The following is a 19773-nucleotide window of genomic DNA, read 5'->3' on the forward strand; positions in this document are numbered from 1 at the left end:
ATATTTTATTGATTTTTTTTTTACAGAGAGGAAGGGAGAGAGATAGAGAGTTAAAAACATCGATGAGAAAGAAACTTTCGATCAGCTGCCTCCTGCACACCCCCTAGTGGGGATGTGCCGCAAACAAGGTACATGCCCTTGACCTGAATCAAACCTGGCACCCTTCAGTTTGCAGGTTGATGCTCTATCCACTGAGCCAAACTGGTTTTGCCTAAAATATATTTTTATTGATTTCAGAAAAGAAGGGAGAGAGAGAGAGAGAAGCATCAGTGATGAGAACTATTGATCAGCTGCCTCCTGAACACCCCCTACTGGGAATTGAGCCCACAACCTAGGCATGTACCCTTGATCTGAATTGAACCCGGGACTCTTCAGTCCACAGGCCAACCCTGCATCCACTGAGCCAAACCACTAGGGCTGTTTTTATTGATCTTAGAGAGGAAGGGGAAGAGAGAAAGAGAAAGATCAATGCATTGCCTCCTGTATGGGCCCTGATTAGAGATTGAACCCAAAACCTAGGTTTGTGCCCTGACCGGAAATCGAACCTGCAACCTTTTGTTATATGGGACGGCACTCCAACCAGCTGAGCCACCCAACCAGAGCATGTTTTTGAATATTGTTTAGTTTTAGCCTTTTTAAGTTCTTTTAATGTTCTAAGCTAAACTGATCTTGAAATGAAGCTACCTCCTATTTCTAAGATAAATCAGTATTTTTGGTCCCCAGAGATTTATAATAATTATAATATTGGCTGCTTTGTTGATCACAGATTTAGAGATGTTTCTTCTAAAATAAATTAGTATTCTCTTAGAAAATCTAACATTCAAATGATAGTACAATGAGCTCATTCTTTTGAATCTTTTCTGTAAAGTGATTAAATTACTTGTACTGAAAATAGAGTTTTCATTTTACGTATGCTTAATGAGGCAAACCTGTTTGGTTCTAAAAATATAGGCACATGTGTTATATAAGTAGTAATATAATCTGACATTTATCTTCCTTACTTTGTTGTGTGTCAGGTATATTTTCATAGTGCCACTCCATGTGCTCTTTCTTTCCCATGTATTTGTAATGGGTAGAGGGAAAATTTGGATGATGAATAATATAATTATGAAGCACCATTGCATTTTGTTAGATAGAAATAATATAAAGCAGAATTTACTTGAAAGGACAGTTTTAAAATATTCAAATACAGATATTCTAGAATATAAAAATACTCTGAGAATAGGCTACAGAGCCTAGCCACATTAAACAATTGCATTTCAGCCTAGGCCAGATGACTTGGTTGGTTGGCGTGTTGTCCCATACACTAAAAGGTTGTGGGTTTGATTCCTGGTTAGGACACATACCTAGGTTTTGGGTTCAATCCTCAGTTAACTTATCTTCTCTCAAAAAATGTTTCTCTTTCCCTTCCTCTCTTTCTAAAAATCAATAAAATAGATAAGAATTTTGTCAGCATAAATTTTGTAATGCATTTCAAAATTAATATCAATCATCCTTGTGTTTTTCTCCCCCCCCTCCCCCCTTTAATCCTCACCTGAGGATATTTTACCATTGATTTTCAGAGAGAGTGGAAAAGAGAGAGGGAAAGACAGAGAAATACTGATTTGAGAGAAACACGTTGATTGGTTGCTTCCTGAACTCACCCCAACCAGGGCCTGGGCTGAGGTACATGCCCTTGAACAGAACTGAAGCTGGGACCCTTCAGTCTCCAGGCCGACACTATCCACTTACCTTAGGACACCTTTTATCAATACGTTTTTTTTTTTAGTGCTGTGCCTGTTAATATTTATAGAGTTAACTAGAGGCCTGGTGGATGAAAATTCATGCACTGGCAAGGGAGGTCCCTCAGCCCAGCCTGCTTCCTCTCACAGTCCAGGAGCCCTCAGGGGCAGGAGGCCACCTAGCAATCGGGAAGGTGATGCCCCATCACACCTCCGCTGCTGCTACTGCCAGCAATGAAAGCCTCGGCTGGCCCTGGTTACCTGGGCCTCAGGCAGTCGCCATCTGAGGCTTGCCAGCCCTGGGTGGCTGGGGGGCCTAGGGAACTGGAGGGCTCCGGAGGCAGGTGCATAGCAAGACTAGGGCTAAGGGGCCAGGCCATCTTTGCGACGGTGTGATGGTCAATTAGCATATTTCCTCATTATTATAGGATAACACAGGTTGGTGTAACTGAGAAGTGGTCAGATTTGGATATTTTGAAGGCAGATCAAACAGTATTTATTGATAGGCTAGATAATAGGGATAGAGAAAGCAGCCAAGAATTATTTCAAAACTTCTTACCTGAGCACCTGGAAGGATGGAATTGCCATTATTGAATTGAGAGGAAGGCTTTATTAAAGAGAAAATTAGTAGGATTGAAAGATAGTAGTTTAATTTTGGATATGCTATGAGATATCTCTTAGACCTATAAGTATAGCTGTTGTTTGATCTGTTGTTTATATTACAAGTCTGGAGTTCAGGGGAGAATTTTGGTTCGAGATTGTAAATGTGGGGAGACATAAGCATCTGTATGATATTTATAAACCGTAAGTTTGGATGCAGTCGCCAAGGAATTTGTGTAGATTAGAGAAAAGGTCTAAGATCTGATCTTTGCAGCCCTTCAACATTTAGAATTTGGGAAGATGAGGAGGAACTAACAAGGGACTGAGAAGAGCAAGCCAGTGAGGTAAGAACAACCAAGAGTGTGGTGTCTTGGAAGTCAAAGTTTTCACAGAAGGAAGGCTGCTTAATTATATCAAACTTTCCAGGTAAGGTGAAGACTGGGAATTGACACTTGATTGTAGCAAGGTGGATGTCATTAGTTGACTTTGACAGAAATGGTGGTAAAAGCCAGATTTGGAGAAGATTCAAGAGAGTGGAAGATGAGGAATTTGAATTTACAGGCTTTTTTTGTTTTGTTTGTTTTAGCAATTTTGCTAGATTTCTTTCAAAGGAAGTAAGAAATGGGATAATAACTGGAAGGTATTATAATCAAGATATATTTTTGTTTAAATACCAAGGAAGAAATTAAAATATATTTATATGCTGATGGAAATGGTTCCATTATAAAAGAGGAAATTGATAAAATAGTTTCTGGTCCATGCATCCTTGGGTAGGAAAGGGGTGAGATCTATCCAATTAGTGCAGAAGTTAACAGTATGAGGTAGATGCTCCTTCATACATCTACTCAAAGATGAGCACCCACTGTGCCCAATGCTGGGAATAAAATGAGGAACAAGTTGTGAACTCTACACTCACATGGAAATTGAACCCTCTTACTGGTGTTATTCCCAGATGGGGAAATTGAGATTCACTAATTAAAAAACTTGCTTAAGGTAACTAAAATGTAGATTTGAATTCAATATAATTTGAAACTCACTATTTTTTACAGTTTTCCTACCTTCATGGCTTTACTTTACTTTGCCAAGCCACATCATCCCTTTCTGGGATTGCCCTGTTAACCTGACCAGTCAGCCTGTTTCCCTGTACACTCATTTTCAACCCAGTTACCCAAATATTCCTTTTATTTTTTTATTCCCTCCCCCCCCCCCCCCCCCCCCAATATTCCTTTTAGAACATAAGTCATACCTAGGTCACTTGTGTGTTCAAAGGTCTCTTATGTCTTCCCAACACAATTGGAATAAAACCCAAACTCCTAAACTTAACCTTTGTTTCATTCTCAATACGACAGTATTGGCATTGTATTCTAGTAGCTGGCCTATTTGCTCTTCTTCAACTATGTCAGTTGTACTCCCATCTTTTTGTACTTGTTCCCTCATTTTGGAATGTGCTTTCCTCTGATTATTTACTTTATTTTCTCTCTTAGGTCTCAATTCAAATTTAACCTCCTTAAGGAGGCCCTCTAAATACAGTTTCTTTCTCATAATTTTTATCCCTTTTTTCCCTTTATTGTTGTTAACCTTTAACACCTCCTAAAATATTGTTTATATTTATATCAGTAATACAAGCTTCATGAATACCTAGACCTTGTCCATGGTGTTCATTATATCCCTAGAACTTAGAAAAATACATGGCACAGGAGTCCAAAGTGTATGCATTTCCATATCTCATGAAAGGTTTGTTTCGTGAGAAGGAACCAGTTGTCTGTATAGGCTAGGCATTATGCATTGGAGCAACTTGAAGCTGATACTTAAAAGATTAATTGGACGTGGATGAGAATGGGAGCGATTCAAAATATTTGAGGTTTTTTTGTTTAGTTTGTGGGAGTAATATTTCCTCAGTCACCTTGTTGGAGGAGCAGCAGAAATTATGTTCTTCTAAGAATAAAGTTCAGAGGAGCCAGTTGACAAGGGTGGGTTTTACTCAGTTTGACTTTTGAAAAAGGAAACATTTGTTACAAATGTATTCTATCTTCATAGTAGAATATTTAGAAATGTAATAAGGAAAAATACAATTAGAAAAGTTTTTTATGTATTATAACTACTATTGTATTATTCTGATAGTCATATCTATGTATACATCTATATTCAATAAACAAGTTGGCACTGCTAGACTTATTGATGACAATCAAGAGGAAATGTTTAATAGGCAGTTGGAGACACAGAATTAGGTCTTGGGATGGGGATCTGGAAGATGACTTTATAGTTGTAGGCTTTGGGGATAAGATCTTTATAAGTGAAGAAAATACAGTGAAATATTGTAGAGCCATAACTTTGGGAAACATGTAGCGTTGGAAAGGATAGAGAAATAATTAAAGGTAAGAAGATCAGGTTAGTGTAGGATTCTGAAAATTTAAGAGGATTTTAGAAGGTAGTATCACCAGTCTTGATGCTTGTTGAGGCAAGGATGGTGAGACTGAGAAAAGAAAATTTGGTCATTAGAAGTTCATTAGTGACATTTGGGCATACAGTTTAGGAAGAAGTCAATTTAGGAGAGTTAAAAAGAGCATAGATTAGGGGTGTCGAACTCAATCAGAGAAGGGGCCAAAATCTAAAATCCAGCCTAAATCGCGGGACGAATGGTTTGCTGAACAGTCATAAACTGACAATGTCATAAACTGACAGCGGAGTGCAGTAATGACAGCGCGGTGCGGGCCACATTGCAAGGCCTGGCGGGCTGGATTTGGCCCGCGGGCCTTGTGTTTGACATATGTGGCATAGATGGCAAGTGCTTTTCCTAGTGGATTTTTCATTAGAAAGATGCTTCTGTAGGGAAACCATTAAAATGGTGCCTTAAATGTCTTATTTTTACTTCTCTATAGCTGTACCAGTACTAAGCATCTAGTAGATATATTGAAAAGAAAAACTGCATGAGTAAAATAAAACATTGGTGAAGTGTTCTAAGCATATAAAAGTAAAAAGAAAGATATAGAAGCTAAAGTATTATTTGTATTTTGTTTAGCTGTGGGAGATTTAACATGTTTATAGACAGGAAAGAACCAATTGACAGGAAAGGAGGGTGTATTGAGCAAAAAATAGGAGAGTTGAAGAAATAAAGGTTTGTAATTATTTCCACAAGAAGGTGGTGAAAAGACATGTGCTGTTTTATTAGGGTTAAGAAGTTAACCTTGGAAAGGAAATAAATCTCTTTCTCTGAGGTATAAAGGAAATAAGTGAAAATAGATGCTGAGAAAAGTTTTTAAGGTTGAGAGGAAAGAATATGAGGAAACTAGTAACTTTCCCAGAAGAACTTAAAGTGACTGAACAAGGATTGGAGACTTCAAGAAGACAGAATTGGAATAGCTGTTGTATGAGAATTATGCTAGATTTTTCGGAAGAAGACCTCCGGTTTTACCCAACAGCTGTGAAGGTGAATCATTTTTTGGAAAGGATTGTGTCAGATTACACAACTGTTATGGAGCTTAACATCAGAAACCTAATATCCAGTATAATTTTGACATCTTTTGGATTGCTATTATTCATTAATTAGGTTATTTTTTAGAATATGAAACGTTGATGTAAAAGTTTCACTAGACCATTTACCTCATGCAAACACTGATTTACTTGTTAAGACTGGATTGCAAACATTTTAACATAAAGGATTATTTTTGATGTTACTGACATGGTGGTAGAAACTTAAAGAAAACTGTGTGTGATTACTTAATTTGAATTTATCATTGTATAATTTAATCCTATATAACTTTTATTGAGGTAGAATATTAAATCTTTATATGGTGAAGAATTTTTAATAGACCTTAAAATATAATATTCTGGTAGAGAAAGAGATTGATTGAAGAAGCCGTGGAGCTTTAAATAATAAAAATTTTAGATTGAGAAAGCTTGAGGAAGACCACACTAATCTTTTATTCTATTTTATTTTATAAAAACACAGACATATTTCTATAAACATATGTATTCTTTATTCACTTTTATGAGGAAAATAAATTATAAATATTTAAATTTTAGTACAAATTTTGCACACTTTTTTTTTTTATCATTTTCCATTAATCAGTATAGAATATTGTTCTATGTTGATGACCTTAAAGTCATTATAATAAAAATTAGGGTCAGTTTCACAAAATTCAAATTATCCCATTGCTCCTTAATCATCTTCCTGTCCCCATCCCCTTAAAGAAAAGGCAGTTAGGCTTTATAGATCTAAAATCAAATGCTTACATTGGGATTCTAATACAGCGATTTTATTTCAGGTTTTTGTAGGTAAAATACCAAGAGATTTATATGAGGATGAGTTGGTACCCCTTTTTGAAAAGGCTGGTCCCATTTGGGACCTACGTCTTATGATGGATCCACTGTCTGGTCAGAACAGAGGGTATGCATTTATCACCTTCTGTGGAAAGGAAGCTGCACAGGAAGCTGTTAAACTGGTATGTGATAACAAAACCGATAAGTACTGTCTAGCAAGTCATTATTTGAGAGAATTACCTCAGTTTAAAATGTTTGCAGTTATCATTGTTTTATTTCCTTTAGTTATTGTTTTGAATGTTTTTATGTTAACTGAATTGGTTTGTGGCCTTTGCTCTGCGTTTTTTGATTATAAAAGTAAAAAAGAAATGAGGATACCCAAGAATTAATGTGTTGGAGAAAGTGTCCCATAATTCTAAAAAGTTATTATAGAGCATGGCTGGTATGCCTCAGTGGTTGAGTGTTGACCTGTGAATCAGGAGATCACAGTTCAATTCCCAGTCCGGGCACCCGGTTGCAGGCTCAGTCCCCAGTGGGGTCATGCAGGAAGCAGCCAATCAATGATTCTCTTTCATCATTGATGTTTCTGTCTCTTCCTCTTCCTTCCTCTCTGAAATCAATAAATATAAATATATTTTAAAAGTTATTAATTAGAGTGATTAGTATCTAAAATTCCATTTGAATATTGATAGAAAGGATGTCAATTCTTGCTGTTACACTTTATGATAGGATTTTTAAAGTATAATGAAAATGAAGACTTAGGATACTGTCACCAATTCAAGAAATGGTTCTGAAACTGTTTTATTTTTCTCACAGCCTAATCATACAATTTATTTTCTAAGGATATTCTTCTTTTCTATATTTTTGTTTCTAGGTCATTCAGTTTTCTCTGTCTTTAATTCTTCTCTTTTTTGCTATTTTATAACCAGTCTTCTATTAATTCCTTTTTATAGGGCCTTTTACTCTTCGTACTTACTTATGAGTAGCAGTAGTAACTAAATTTTGCAAATTAAGTATATTTTCACTCCTACTGTATTAAAATACAACCATCTCAGTAACTTAACAGTATCATTGTATTTTGGCATAATCTTTTGCCAGATATCTAAAGCCCTCACCTAGTCTAGTTCTAGTCCTTCTAGACCAGTAACCTCTTTAACCAAGGCTTTTGTTTCATAAGTTGCCTCTAAAGTAGTTCTACTTCTAGTTTGACTCAGATTTTAGTCTTTGTTATGGATTTTTTTTTTTTTACAGTTTGTTTATTTAATATTAAGTTTTTAAATCTTTATTTCCATGTTTTGGCAACATATGGATGATTTCATTTAATAATAACATGTCTTTTAGTAAATAAATGGGTAAGTAATGTTAAAGCATGAGAACTAAAGTTTATCAAGGAAACATTATATAGTGATTTAAATAAAACATTTTTATATCATTTTATATACTTTTGAAAGTATTGTATTTTATATGCAGTTTAAAACTTTATATATTTAGAATTCTGTGGTTTGTGTAGAATGTGAAGTTCTTCTAAATTTATTTTGCATTGAGTAAATATAGTTGTTACTCTTTTTATATTATCTTGCCAATGGCTTGTCTGATTCTGATTTAATATCCCAAGTACTTTTTCTGAAAAAACGATGGAAAAAAGTTTTTAGATAAAATCTTAAATACGAAATAAGATAGTTTTAGAAATAAAATGAGAATAACTTTGAGTCATTTATAATATGGAGGAGTAGTCAAAGTTAACAAAACCAAGTTAAATGAAAGACTGGCTGTAACAAGTTTAAAATACACATTTATATTATGACAAGCCTGAGGGAACTTGGTGAGTTCACGAAGCAGGGAGTGGTTGACCTTAAATTAATGAATATTTTAGATTGAGATTGGTTGTCCTGAGTTTGGGGTGGTTGTGGGGTGTCTGGTCTTTTCTTCCTTGCAGTGTGACAGCTATGAAATTCGCCCGGGTAAACACCTTGGAGTGTGCATTTCTGTGGCAAACAACAGGCTTTTTGTTGGATCAATTCCTAAGAATAAGACTAAAGAAAACATTCTGGAAGAATTCAGTAAAGTCACAGGTAAAAGAAAAATGTATTTAGAAGTTAATTTTGGGAAATCTGTAGTACTGTTTATAAGTGCAAAAAAAAAAGATGTGTATATTAATCTAAGTTTAAATGTCTATTCAATTTCTAAATTGCATCCCTTCTGCTTTTATTATTTTCTGGATTTTGCCAGTTTGATAAATCATTTGAATTTTTTAATATTTATAGTGGTTTGGATTAAGCATGTTTCCTCATATCCTTAATATCTTAAAATGTCCCCTTCACTTTACCTTAATTGAACCTTGGCTTTTGCCAGAGTTTTTGCCCTGTGGTCTTCAAGTGAAGGCTTTCCCCTTCTGACATCCAGTGTACTTTAGGTCCAAAGGGATTAGGATTCTTAGCCTCTTCCTGTTAGCTCTTCTAGATCATATTTTTCAAAATTTGCAATTCTAAATGGATGGAATTGATTGAGAAGTACATTTTATATTACAATGTATATGTTTTTACATTAGTCTATACATTTATATGTAACTGAAACAAAATTTAATGAAACCATATACTTTTACTACTTTACATGATTTAGTCTGATATTTCCTTTTCTATTTCCATTTTTAAAATGCTAATAGAGAGCTACTAAATACCAGCTGTGGTTTAAAAAACATTTTTTTAGACTGTTACTTTCCCTTTTAAAGAAAACCCCACTATTCCTTTACATTTTTGTCATCCAAATATACTATCCTTTTCCCTTCCTTCCAGCTGTCATCCATTGCTCTTCTGGTTTCAATTTGTCTTATTAAATTAAAGGTTGCTTCTGGCTCACTGTCTTCCTCTTCTGTCCTAAATTGACTTACTCTTAGTACTTTTACCATAGAGGCATCATCCAGTACCCTAACCTAGTTTTATTACCACCCCATCTTCAGTCCTTTACTTCAGCTCTCCCACATGCAGATCACATTCTGGAACTTGTTCCCCCAAATTCTAGCCACTCCGGAATTTTTTACTTCTAGCATCCCACATTGTAACCACTGCCACTATCCTATATAATAATCCTATATAATTAGGGCTAATATGCAAATCTACCAAACGGTGGAATGACTGGTAGCTATGATGCACAATGACCACCAGGGAGCAGACGCTCAACACAGGAGCTGCCTCCGGAGGTCAGTGCACTCCCATGGGGAGAGCCGCCCAGCCAGAAACCGGGCTCACAGCTGGCGAGCACAGCAGAGTTGTCTCCTGCCTCCACGTAGGCACTAAGGATGTCCGACTGATGGCTTTGGTCTGCTTCCCAAGGGCTCCCGGACAGCGAGAGGGTGCAGGCCAGGCTGAGGGGACCTCCCCCTTCTTACCCCCCCCACGCCGCCATGCATAATTTTCATGCACTGGGCCTCTAATTTATCATAATTTACCAACTCCTTTCTAGCTTTATATCCATGTATTCATTTTTCAGCAAGTGTTTATCCAGTGCCTATTAAGTGCTGGTATTGTTCTATCTGCTGGGATACAGTGGTGAATAAGAGATCTAGTCTCTGCCTTGTAGAGCTTACATTCTGGGAAAGGAGAGATTTCCCACCAGAATTAAAGAAATATTTACACATTGTGGTAAGCACTGTGAAGAAGGAAATAGGGGATATTTAGGTAGAGAATAGCTACTATTGGGGATTTGATGGTTATGGAAGCCTTTTCTGATATGGTGACATTTCATCCAAGACATGAAGAATGAGAAGAATGTAGCATACAAAGAGGCATTCCAAGTGAGTAATACATGCCTGTGTTCTAAGGCAAGAAAGAACTTGGTATGATAAAGTGAATACAAAGCCAGTGTTTTTAAAAGTTAGAATTAGGGGTAGAATTATGTGAAATGAAGTAGGTAGGACTTTTGTCGACCATGTAAGGAGTTTTGATTTTAGTGTATGTATAATGAGATGGTATTTGAAGGTCTTAAACAGGGAATAACATCTGTTTTATGTTTTCAGAATATTATTCCTATTGCTGTATAGATAATGGCTTAGAAAGGGGTAAAGAGTAGAAGCTTTCATAATGTTCATATAGAAGATTGAGCTGTGGAGATGCAAGAAGTAGATTGGCTTGGAATTGGATAGGGGAGATGAAATAAAGGAGGAAATCAAGAATGAGTTTTTAATTTCTGGCTTGAGAAATCCAGGAGATAGTACTGTTTATTAAGTAGGAAAGTCTAAAGAAGACAGACTTGGGGAGTGGTGGTACAGTTTTGGACTGTTAATTTGAAATGTCTTTAAGTCTGGGATAGAAATAAAATGTAAGCATTCTTAAGGATATAGATAGTATTTAAGAGTAGGAACTAGCTGTTTTTTACCTAGAAAGAAAACTTATGAAAAGATGAGGGCACAGGATAGACCAGAGGGACACCAGTATTTAGCAATTATTTTTATTCTTAGTAAAAACTAACTTTAAGTTAGACCCAAGATGGTTAGTTGTTGAATCTTAGTTCTCTTGGATTTATATCAATAATTTGATGTTTAAGTCTCTTGAGGTAGTATTTTTATAAATTATAAGGTTATGTTACATCAAACCTCTAAAACACTGTAGAAAGTTTTATTGTCAAAATGTAGTAGTTGCACCTGTTGCTTATGGCATTATCTTTACAACCCCTAAAATTAAAAGGAAACATAAAAATATTGTCCCAAACCTTATATCTAATAATGCTGATTAAATTGTTGGATTAGATAATTAGTGAATCATTTTGAGGCTTCTTCAGTTATTTTTTGCTTTTAGGCAAGTGGATTTAGGTCTGCCTAATCAGTAGATGTGTGGTGGATGCTTTTGGCTTATATATCTGGCTGTTGGTTTAACAGAGGGTTTGGTGGACGTTATTCTCTATCATCAACCCGATGACAAAAAGAAGAATCGGGGGTTCTGCTTCCTTGAATATGAGGATCACAAGTCAGCAGCACAAGCCAGACGCCGGCTGATGAGTGGAAAAGTAAAAGTATGGGGAAATGTAGTTACAGTTGAATGGGCTGACCCTGTGGAAGAACCAGATCCAGAAGTCATGGCTAAGGTAAATGCATTTGCCTGGGATGGAGGTGTGGTCATAATTTAAATTTTATACTCAGAATGAAGCTCAAAATTTTTTGAGTTTTTTCTTAATATTATAGCTCTTGATTTTAACTATTTAGGCAAGGACCTGTTTTAACACCAAACATCAGTCTTTCTTTTTCTTTTTTCTTTTTTAATGTATTTTATTGATTTTTTTACAGAGAGGAAGTGAGAGGGATAGAGAATTAGAAACATCGATGAGAGAGAAAATCAATGAGCTGCCTCCTGCACACCCCCTACTGGGATGTGCCTGCAACCAAGGTACATGCCCTTGACCAGAATCGAACCCCGGATCTTTCAGTCCGCAGGCCGATGCTCTATTCACTGAGCCAAACTGGTTTCGGCAACAGCCTTTCTTAATATTCAGGAATTTCCATTAACCATTCCTTTTCTTGCTGATTAAACGTGTAAAGAACTGAAATGAAATCCCTTCCATTAAGTATTTTTATACACCCTGAGAATTTGTTTAGTGCTAGGCATTATAAGGAATACAGAGGTTTAAAAAGAAAAAAAAAAGAAAAAATACAAGGTCTTAGTAAAGGAAGAGGTAAAGTTTGAATTATAATCTTCATTGACCATATTATGACTTATTAAATGGCCAGGAATAATTTGATTTATATTTAATTTTTTTCCTCTTATTTTAAAAAGTTTTTTTTTCTTTTTTTTAATTATCAAGCTTCCTTTAGGGCACATGTGTCAAACACAAGGCCCGCGGGCCAAATCTGGCCGGCCAGGCCTTGCAATGTGGCCCGCACCGCGCTGTCATCACTGCACTCCGCTGTCAGTTTATGACATTGTCAGTTTATGACTGTTCAGTAAACCATTCGGCCCGCGATTTAGGCTGGATTTTAGATTTTGGCCCCTTCTCTGATTGAGTTCGACACCCCTACTTTAGGGTATTGTCCTTGTGAAGAAAGGCAAAAGGTTTACATGTTTGCTGTTATATGGTAGTGGCAAAATATGCATGGCAAGTCCTGTAGAGTGTAGAGGGACCTCGTTTTCCTGTCCTGTCCTTGCATTGCCAAGATCTTTGCCTGGTAACAGATGGTGCCATGAATCCTCATTCTCAGGCTTTCCTTTGGGTGAGTCCTGGAATTGAAGGGACACGTTAGAGTTGCATCTCTGTCCCTTTTAATGAGTTTTTGAGTATTTTGGTAAATGTCTTTTCCCTTCTCAGGGAGGCAGCAACTTTATGGATGGTCATAACTTAGTGATTTGGCCGAAACCGGTTTGGCTCAGTGGTAGAGCGTCGGTCTGCGGACTGAAAGGTCCCGAGTTCGATTCCGGTCAGGGGCATGTACATTGGTTGCAGGCACATCCCCGGTAGGGGGTGTGCAAGAGGCAGCTGGTCGATGTTTCTCTCTCATCAACGTTTCTAGCTCTCTATCTCTCTCCCTTCCTCTCTGTAAAAAATAAATAAAATATATTTTAAAAAATAAATAAAATAACTTAGTGATTTGATTCTTCTGGATAAGAAATCTGCCTCTAGCCGAAACCAGTTTGGCTCAGCGGTAGAGCGTCGGTCTGCGGACTGAAAGGTCCCGAGTTCGATTCTGGTCAAGGGCATGTACATTGGTTGCGGGCACAACCCCGGTGGGGGGTGTGCAAGAGGCAGCTGGTCGATGTTTCTCTCTCATCGATGTTTCTAGCTCTCTATCTCTCTCCCTTCCTCTCTGTAAAAAATCAATAAAATGTATTTAAAAAAAAAAAAATCTGCCTCTAGGTTCTGAGAAGGCAGTCCTCACTCTGATTAGTTTGGAGAGCCCCAGTTTATATTAGTATGATAAATTTTTTGTAGGCAAAAACATCTTTGTGTTAAACAGAAGATCCATTGAGAATGAACCAGAAAGGCTCTCAGATGTGCTGCTCAGTATCTTTTTAACATATTCCCTGAATAGATCATGCCTGCCTGCCTGCCTGCCTGCCTTCCTTCCTTCCTTCCTTCCTTCCTTCCTTCCTTCCTTCCTTCCTTCCTTCCTTTTCTAGTTTGATTTCAGTTTCACATGTTCTCCCAATTGTGACTGGGACAAACTTACTGAATTTGGATGTGACCTATTTTATTAGGATTGGATAAATATCTTCAGATCTCTTATAACTTTGAATCTACCTTGTAGAAACTATATTGTATCCTGTATTGCTTATCCTATAAAAAACATTTTAAAAATAGTACTATAGGTTTATTACACATTATACAAGGGGAATCAGATCCCCCAAATATAGCTACTAATTTTCTCATCAATCACTTTTCACATACTTCTGATAACCTTTCAGATTGAAATGTATCCTAAATCTTTTTATAGGGTTAGAAAACTTCAAATTAATTCTAGTAACTTTTTTTCTGCATATGAAATGAATTTTGGAATGAATAGGTGGCCTCTCCAAGACCGGTTTGGCTCAATGGATAGAGTGTCGGCTTGGGGACTGAGGGGTCCCGGGTTCGATTCCGGTCAAGGGCATGTACCTTGGTTGCGGGCATATCCCCAGTAGGGGGTGTGCAAGAGGCAACTGATCGATGACTCTCTCATCGATGTTTCTAACTCTCTATCTCTCTCCCTTCCTCTCTGTACAAAATCAATAAAATATATTAAAAAAACAACAACAACAAAAAAAGAATAGGTGGCCTCTATAAACTAGAATAATACTGATTGAATAAACTTGAATATTACTTACTCTTTATTGTTTTCTAATATACACAATAGAGTAAAGCTTTTGCTGTTCACTCTATCAGTGTTACAATTTATTGAAGATCTTCTACCAAGTTGGATCAGTTTTAAAATCTGTTTTAGAATCTAAGAATCTAAATAAATGTATCTTTCTTAATACAATTTTAACAAGTAATTAAAAAAATATTTTTATTGATTTCAGAGAAGGAAAGAGAGAAACATCAATGATGAGAGAAAATCACTGATCGGCTGCCTCCTGTACGCCTCCCACAGGGGACTTGAGCCCGCAAACTGGGCATGTGCCCTTGACCAGAATCGAACCTGGGACCCTTCAGTCTGCAGGCCGACGCTCTATCCACTGAGCCAAACCAGCTAGGGTAACAAGTAATTTTTATATAGTATATTATGGTTTCATTTCAGCAAAAGATAAGAGATCTATGTTTAGTTAAAAAGGAAATCAGTGGAGGCCTGTCTGATGTAGTTATACTTCAGTATTGACAACATTTAGAAAAATAAAGAAGATAGAGGGAGAGAGGAAAACTGTTCCATTTTTTTCACCCATTGAATTAAGATTTTCTCCCTCCTTTCTATTTATCTAGCAACACTTTGTTCAGTAGATATGTTTTGAATAGTTAATATATTTCCTTAGCTTAGAAATCAAAATTTTATAGAAAGGTATAGACAGAGAAGTCCCAATTTCATCCTAGCTCCTTCTACCATATCTGTATCTTACCCTTGGTTCCCTATAGGCATTCAGTTTTAGTAGTCTCTTATTATCTTTTCGTGTTTTCTTGGGCAAATACTGGCAAATATTGATGATGTAGTCTTTCCCTGCTTCTTATACAAGTGGTTGCTGGTAACTTGTTTTTACTGTTTCTTATTTGTTTTATTTACCATTATTTCATCAGCTCTAAGGAAGGTATACCATTATTATAAGTACCACTAAGAAATTATAAATGTTGCCAATTAAAGTATGACAGTGCTTATCTGTCACATTGACTGTAAGTTTCTGATCCCTGTTTCAGAAATGGGGGAAAAAAGTCTTATCAACAATGTATCCTAGCAATCTCTCCACGTCTACTCTTAGAACTCTTCCTTTTTTTGTGTGTGTGTGTTTTTTTTTTTTTTTTTTTTTTTTCTTTTTTTTTATTTATTTTTTTTTTAATCAATCTTTATTGTTCATATTATTACAAAGGTTCCTCATTTCTTCCCCCCTCCACCAGGTTCCCACCCCACCCTCCGCCCCCTCCCCATCCCCCATTGTCCTCATCCATAGGTGCACAGTTTATGTTCAGTCTCTTCCTCCCTCCCTTTCCCCGATAGTAAATCCCTTTTCAGATAGTAAATCTGTTACTTAGCATTATCTCATATCAATAATACCTCCACATGCCCAATGATACACTTCTGTGTGTGTGTTTTGAAAATATAATTTTATTGATTTTAGAAAGGAAACGAGAGGAAGAGAGAGAGAGAGAAACATCAATGATGAGAATTATTGATTGGCTGCCTCCTGCACAACACCTAATAAGGTTTAAGCCTGCAACCCAGGCATTTGCCCTTGACTGAAATCAAACCCAGGACCCTTCAGTCCGCAGGCTGATGCTCTATCCACTTAGACAAACCAGCTAGAACTCTTCCTCTTTTTTTTCTTTCTTCATTTTTTTTATATGGTTACATAGTGTTTCATTTGGTGGATGTACTACAGTATATTCAACCAGCTGGACGTTGGGTTGTTTTAGTCTTTTAGTTTGTTTCTGTAGTGAATAAGCTTTTGTCATGTCAGTTGATACAAGTACGGATATATCTGTAGGATAGATTCTCGGGGGTAGAATTGTGGGCCTACAGGTAAATGCATCTGTTATTACTAAGATGATTATATTCTCCTCTTTGGGAAGTGAACCATATTGTTTTACTCTCCTACCAGTGAAATACAAGAGGCCTCTTCTCATCCTTGTCAAAATTAGTGTATCTTTAAACTTTTGGATTTTGCCAGTTTGATAACAAATATTTCGAAGCTGTTAAGAGTTTTCTTCTCTTACTATGCATGAGTTTAAGTTTTTACTGTTTTCCAGTCATTTGTGTGTTTTCTTGTGTGTTTTTTTGTTTTGTTTTTTTTTGTATTTTTTTTTTGTATGAACCATATAATCATGAATTTTTGCATATTTTTCTATTCAGTTTTTCTGTTGAGTTTTTTATTTTCTGGATCGCTGATATAAAAGAAAGATTAACTCTTTGTTATATAAGTCATTTGGTTTTTTACTTTGCTTGTATTTTTTGCTATGTAGAATCTATTTATTTATTTATTTATTTATTTATTTATTTATTTTATTTATTTATTTCAGAGAGGAAGGGAGAGGGAAAGAGAGATAGAAATATCAATGATGAGAGAAAATCACTGATCAGCTGCCTTCTGCACGCCCCACACTGGGGAATCAAATACACAACCCGGGCATGTGCCCTGATGGGGAATGGAACCGTGGCCTCTTGGTTTATAGGTCGATGCTCAACCACTGAGCCACGCTGGTCAGGTGAAGCCATTTATTTTTAGTAGTTGAATCCATCACTCTTTTATAGTTTATAGACTTATAGTTAATAAATTTTGAGTCACAAAGCCTTCCCCAATGTGTGTTATAAAAACATTTTTTCTTCTAGCACTTTCATTTTCTCCCTTCCCCATCATCCTTTTGTGTGTGTGTGTTTCTATTGGAGTTTATCCTGGGATATCGTGTGAGATGTGGGTCTGACTTCTATTTTTATCCAGATTAACATTACACTGATTGAATGATTTAAGCATTATGGTTGTTATATCTGGTAAGGTTAGTCTCTAAATTTTTTTCTTATCTTTTTCCTAGATATATTTGCTTATTTTTTCAGATGAACTTTAGAATCAGCTTATCCAGTTCCACTAGGGGGAAAAAAAAAACAGAAAAACTTATTTAAGGGAGACTTAGGGTCCATGCAAAATTTGTAAGTTCTTAGTAATAATTAATTTGTTGGTTTATTTACAATGTTAGGCACTTTAATTATAGGACCTGGGAAGGAACCAATATTTATATAAATCGGTAACTAATATCTGAATCATTTTGTTGGCAATTTTTATACCTTTTATCATAGCACTTAATGTTTTAGAGGGAAAAAGCCTATGCCATGAAGATAGGAAGAAATACTTTAATGTAAGACCAGCTATAACTAAGTAGTCAATGCCAATTTTTTATATTTGTTGTATTAGGTAAAAGTTTTATTTGTGAGAAACTTGGCTACTACAGTTACAGAAGAAATATTGGAAAAGTCGTTTTCTGAATTTGGAAAACTCGAAAGGGTGAAGAAGTTGAAAGATTATGCATTTGTTCATTTTGAAGATAGAGGAGCCGCTGTTAAGGTAGAAATTTTGTTTCTTGATATTTGAATCTGCTGTTAAAACTTGATAAACATGTGTAGTGCCTTTAAAAATTAAAATTGGTTTTCTTTTTTTTTTTTTAAATATATTGATTTTGTACAGAGAGGAAGGGAGAGAGATAGAGAGTTAGAAACATCGATGAGAGAGAGAGTCATCGATCAGTTGCCTCTTGCACACCCCCTACTGGGGATATGCCGCAACCAAGGTACATGCCCTTGACCGGAATCGAACCCGGGACCCTTCAGTCCCCAAGCCGACGCTCTATCCATTGAGCCAAACCGGTCCCGGCTAAAATTGGTTTTCAACTTTGCCAAACTCGGAACCTTTTTTAAAAAAAATAAATATATTTTTATAGATTTCAGAGGGAAAAGGAGAGGGAGATAGAAACATCAGTGATGAGAGAGAATCTTCTATTGGCTGCCTCCTGCCAACTCTGGGGATTGAACCGTGACCTATTTCGTGGGTTCATGCTCAACCACTGAGCAACACTGACTGAGCATCAGTGCCATCTTTAATGGGTGAAATTTCTAGTTTCTTTTTTCCCTTGTTCTCCGTCCTTTGGCAGTAGTGGGGACGGATGACACTAATAAAAGCTTTTCTCATTAATTAAGTGGGGACGGATGACACTAATAAAAGCTTTTCTCATTAATTAATTAATTAATTAATTCATTCATTCATTCATTCATTCATGGCGCCTTTTTGTACTTGGGAAGATGGATCCAGAATTCTCAATTGGCTCCGTCTTGCTTCTTTTTCTACATGTTTTATTGGTGGAGTGAGTGGTACCACCTTTTACCCTTTCCCCCGAAAATAAGACAGTGTCTTATATTAATTTTTTCTCCCAAAGTTGCGCTGGGTCTTATTTTCAGGGGATGTCTTATCTTTCCATGTGCTAGGTCTTATTTTCGGAGAATGTCTTATTTTTGGGGAAACATGGTAGTTGATCAATTTTCTTTCTTGTCCAGGATACTGCTTTTTTTTTTTTTTGGCAGTATTACAGATGTCTCCCTTTTTTCCCTCCTTTACCCCCCTCCATCCAGCTTTTCTCTCTCCCAGGCCTTTGCCCAGGGTACTGCTTTTAAATGTGCCTTGTAGAAAATCTTTGACTATTTGGAATTGATTGATTTGCTTTTTCATGGCAGCTAATTAATTAAACATTATTGCTTATACAATTCACAACTTAGTACAGAATTTAATGTATGCCTTTTGAAATTGCCAATAGTATGAAACACTGATAACTAATAAGTTTATACCATCTAAATAGTCCTTTGATTTAATTGGTATTAAATAACAGGTCCATAAAAACTGGTAGGGTGGTTTGCCAAACAAGTCTGTAAAATTACAAAATTTTTAGGTCGGCAGCAGGGAATCACATTCATCGCTATAGCAGGTGAGCGAGGAGATGCTCTTCTCAGCGGTCGCCAACCTTTCGGACCTCACGGACCACTGGTTGGCGACTGTTGCTCTATTCTGTTGTTTAGACCAGAAACTTCTATAGCCTCTTTTAGTTTTAGCTGAAGTAGCCAAAAGCTAAGGTGGTAAAGGAAGAAAATTAGTATCTAGAGAAGGATGGATTTGACTGGATACTTGTAAATCACTAAATGCTCTTTATGCCTAGAGAAGAAATGGTTGTTTAGGGAAATAGAAAAACTGTGGTGAGGTGATATTTTGTTAGAGTCACCTGAACCTTGAAGCATGGCAGAGGCTATAAGGTGGAACAACATAAAGGACTAGAGCATAGAATGCTTTTGATTATTGTCCTCCAGGTGAGTACTTCATTAGGTCAGGTTTTTTCTGGGCTCTGTGCTTTTGTTTAGGCAAAGTATGTTCCAGATGAAGTGTTGGTGAGGGAAACCTAGACTGTGTTTGTGTCAATTTCTTGTTGAATTTCACTGCTAATCTTATCAAAGACCTCATTTGTATATCCCATTCTTAAAATTTTTTTAAAAATGTTTTTTTAAAATTCTTTATTGTTTAAAGTATTACATATAGTATTACGTATGTCTCCATTTCCCGCC

At 36.4% G+C, this 19773-nt stretch overlaps 1 protein-coding gene across 3 annotated transcripts in view; it reads left to right on the forward strand.

Moving 5' to 3' along the window:
• Positions 1 to 19773, forward strand: part of HNRNPR (heterogeneous nuclear ribonucleoprotein R) — a 39016-nt gene that overhangs the window by 17138 nt on the left and 2105 nt on the right. For all 3 annotated transcript variants that reach the window (XM_084874951.1, XM_084874950.1, XM_084874952.1), the window contains 4 exons: positions 6587 to 6763; positions 8518 to 8653; positions 11452 to 11657; positions 17588 to 17737. In XM_084874951.1, coding sequence (XP_084731077.1) covers positions 6587 to 6763; positions 8518 to 8653; positions 11452 to 11657; positions 17588 to 17737 — 669 coding nt within the window. The remainder of the gene's footprint in view (positions 1 to 6586; positions 6764 to 8517; positions 8654 to 11451; positions 11658 to 17587; positions 17738 to 19773) is intronic.

This window comes from Pipistrellus hanaki, assembly GCF_964339955.1.
Source record: "Pipistrellus hanaki genome assembly, chromosome: 2".
Lineage (NCBI taxonomy): Eukaryota > Metazoa > Chordata > Mammalia > Chiroptera > Vespertilionidae > Pipistrellus > Pipistrellus hanaki.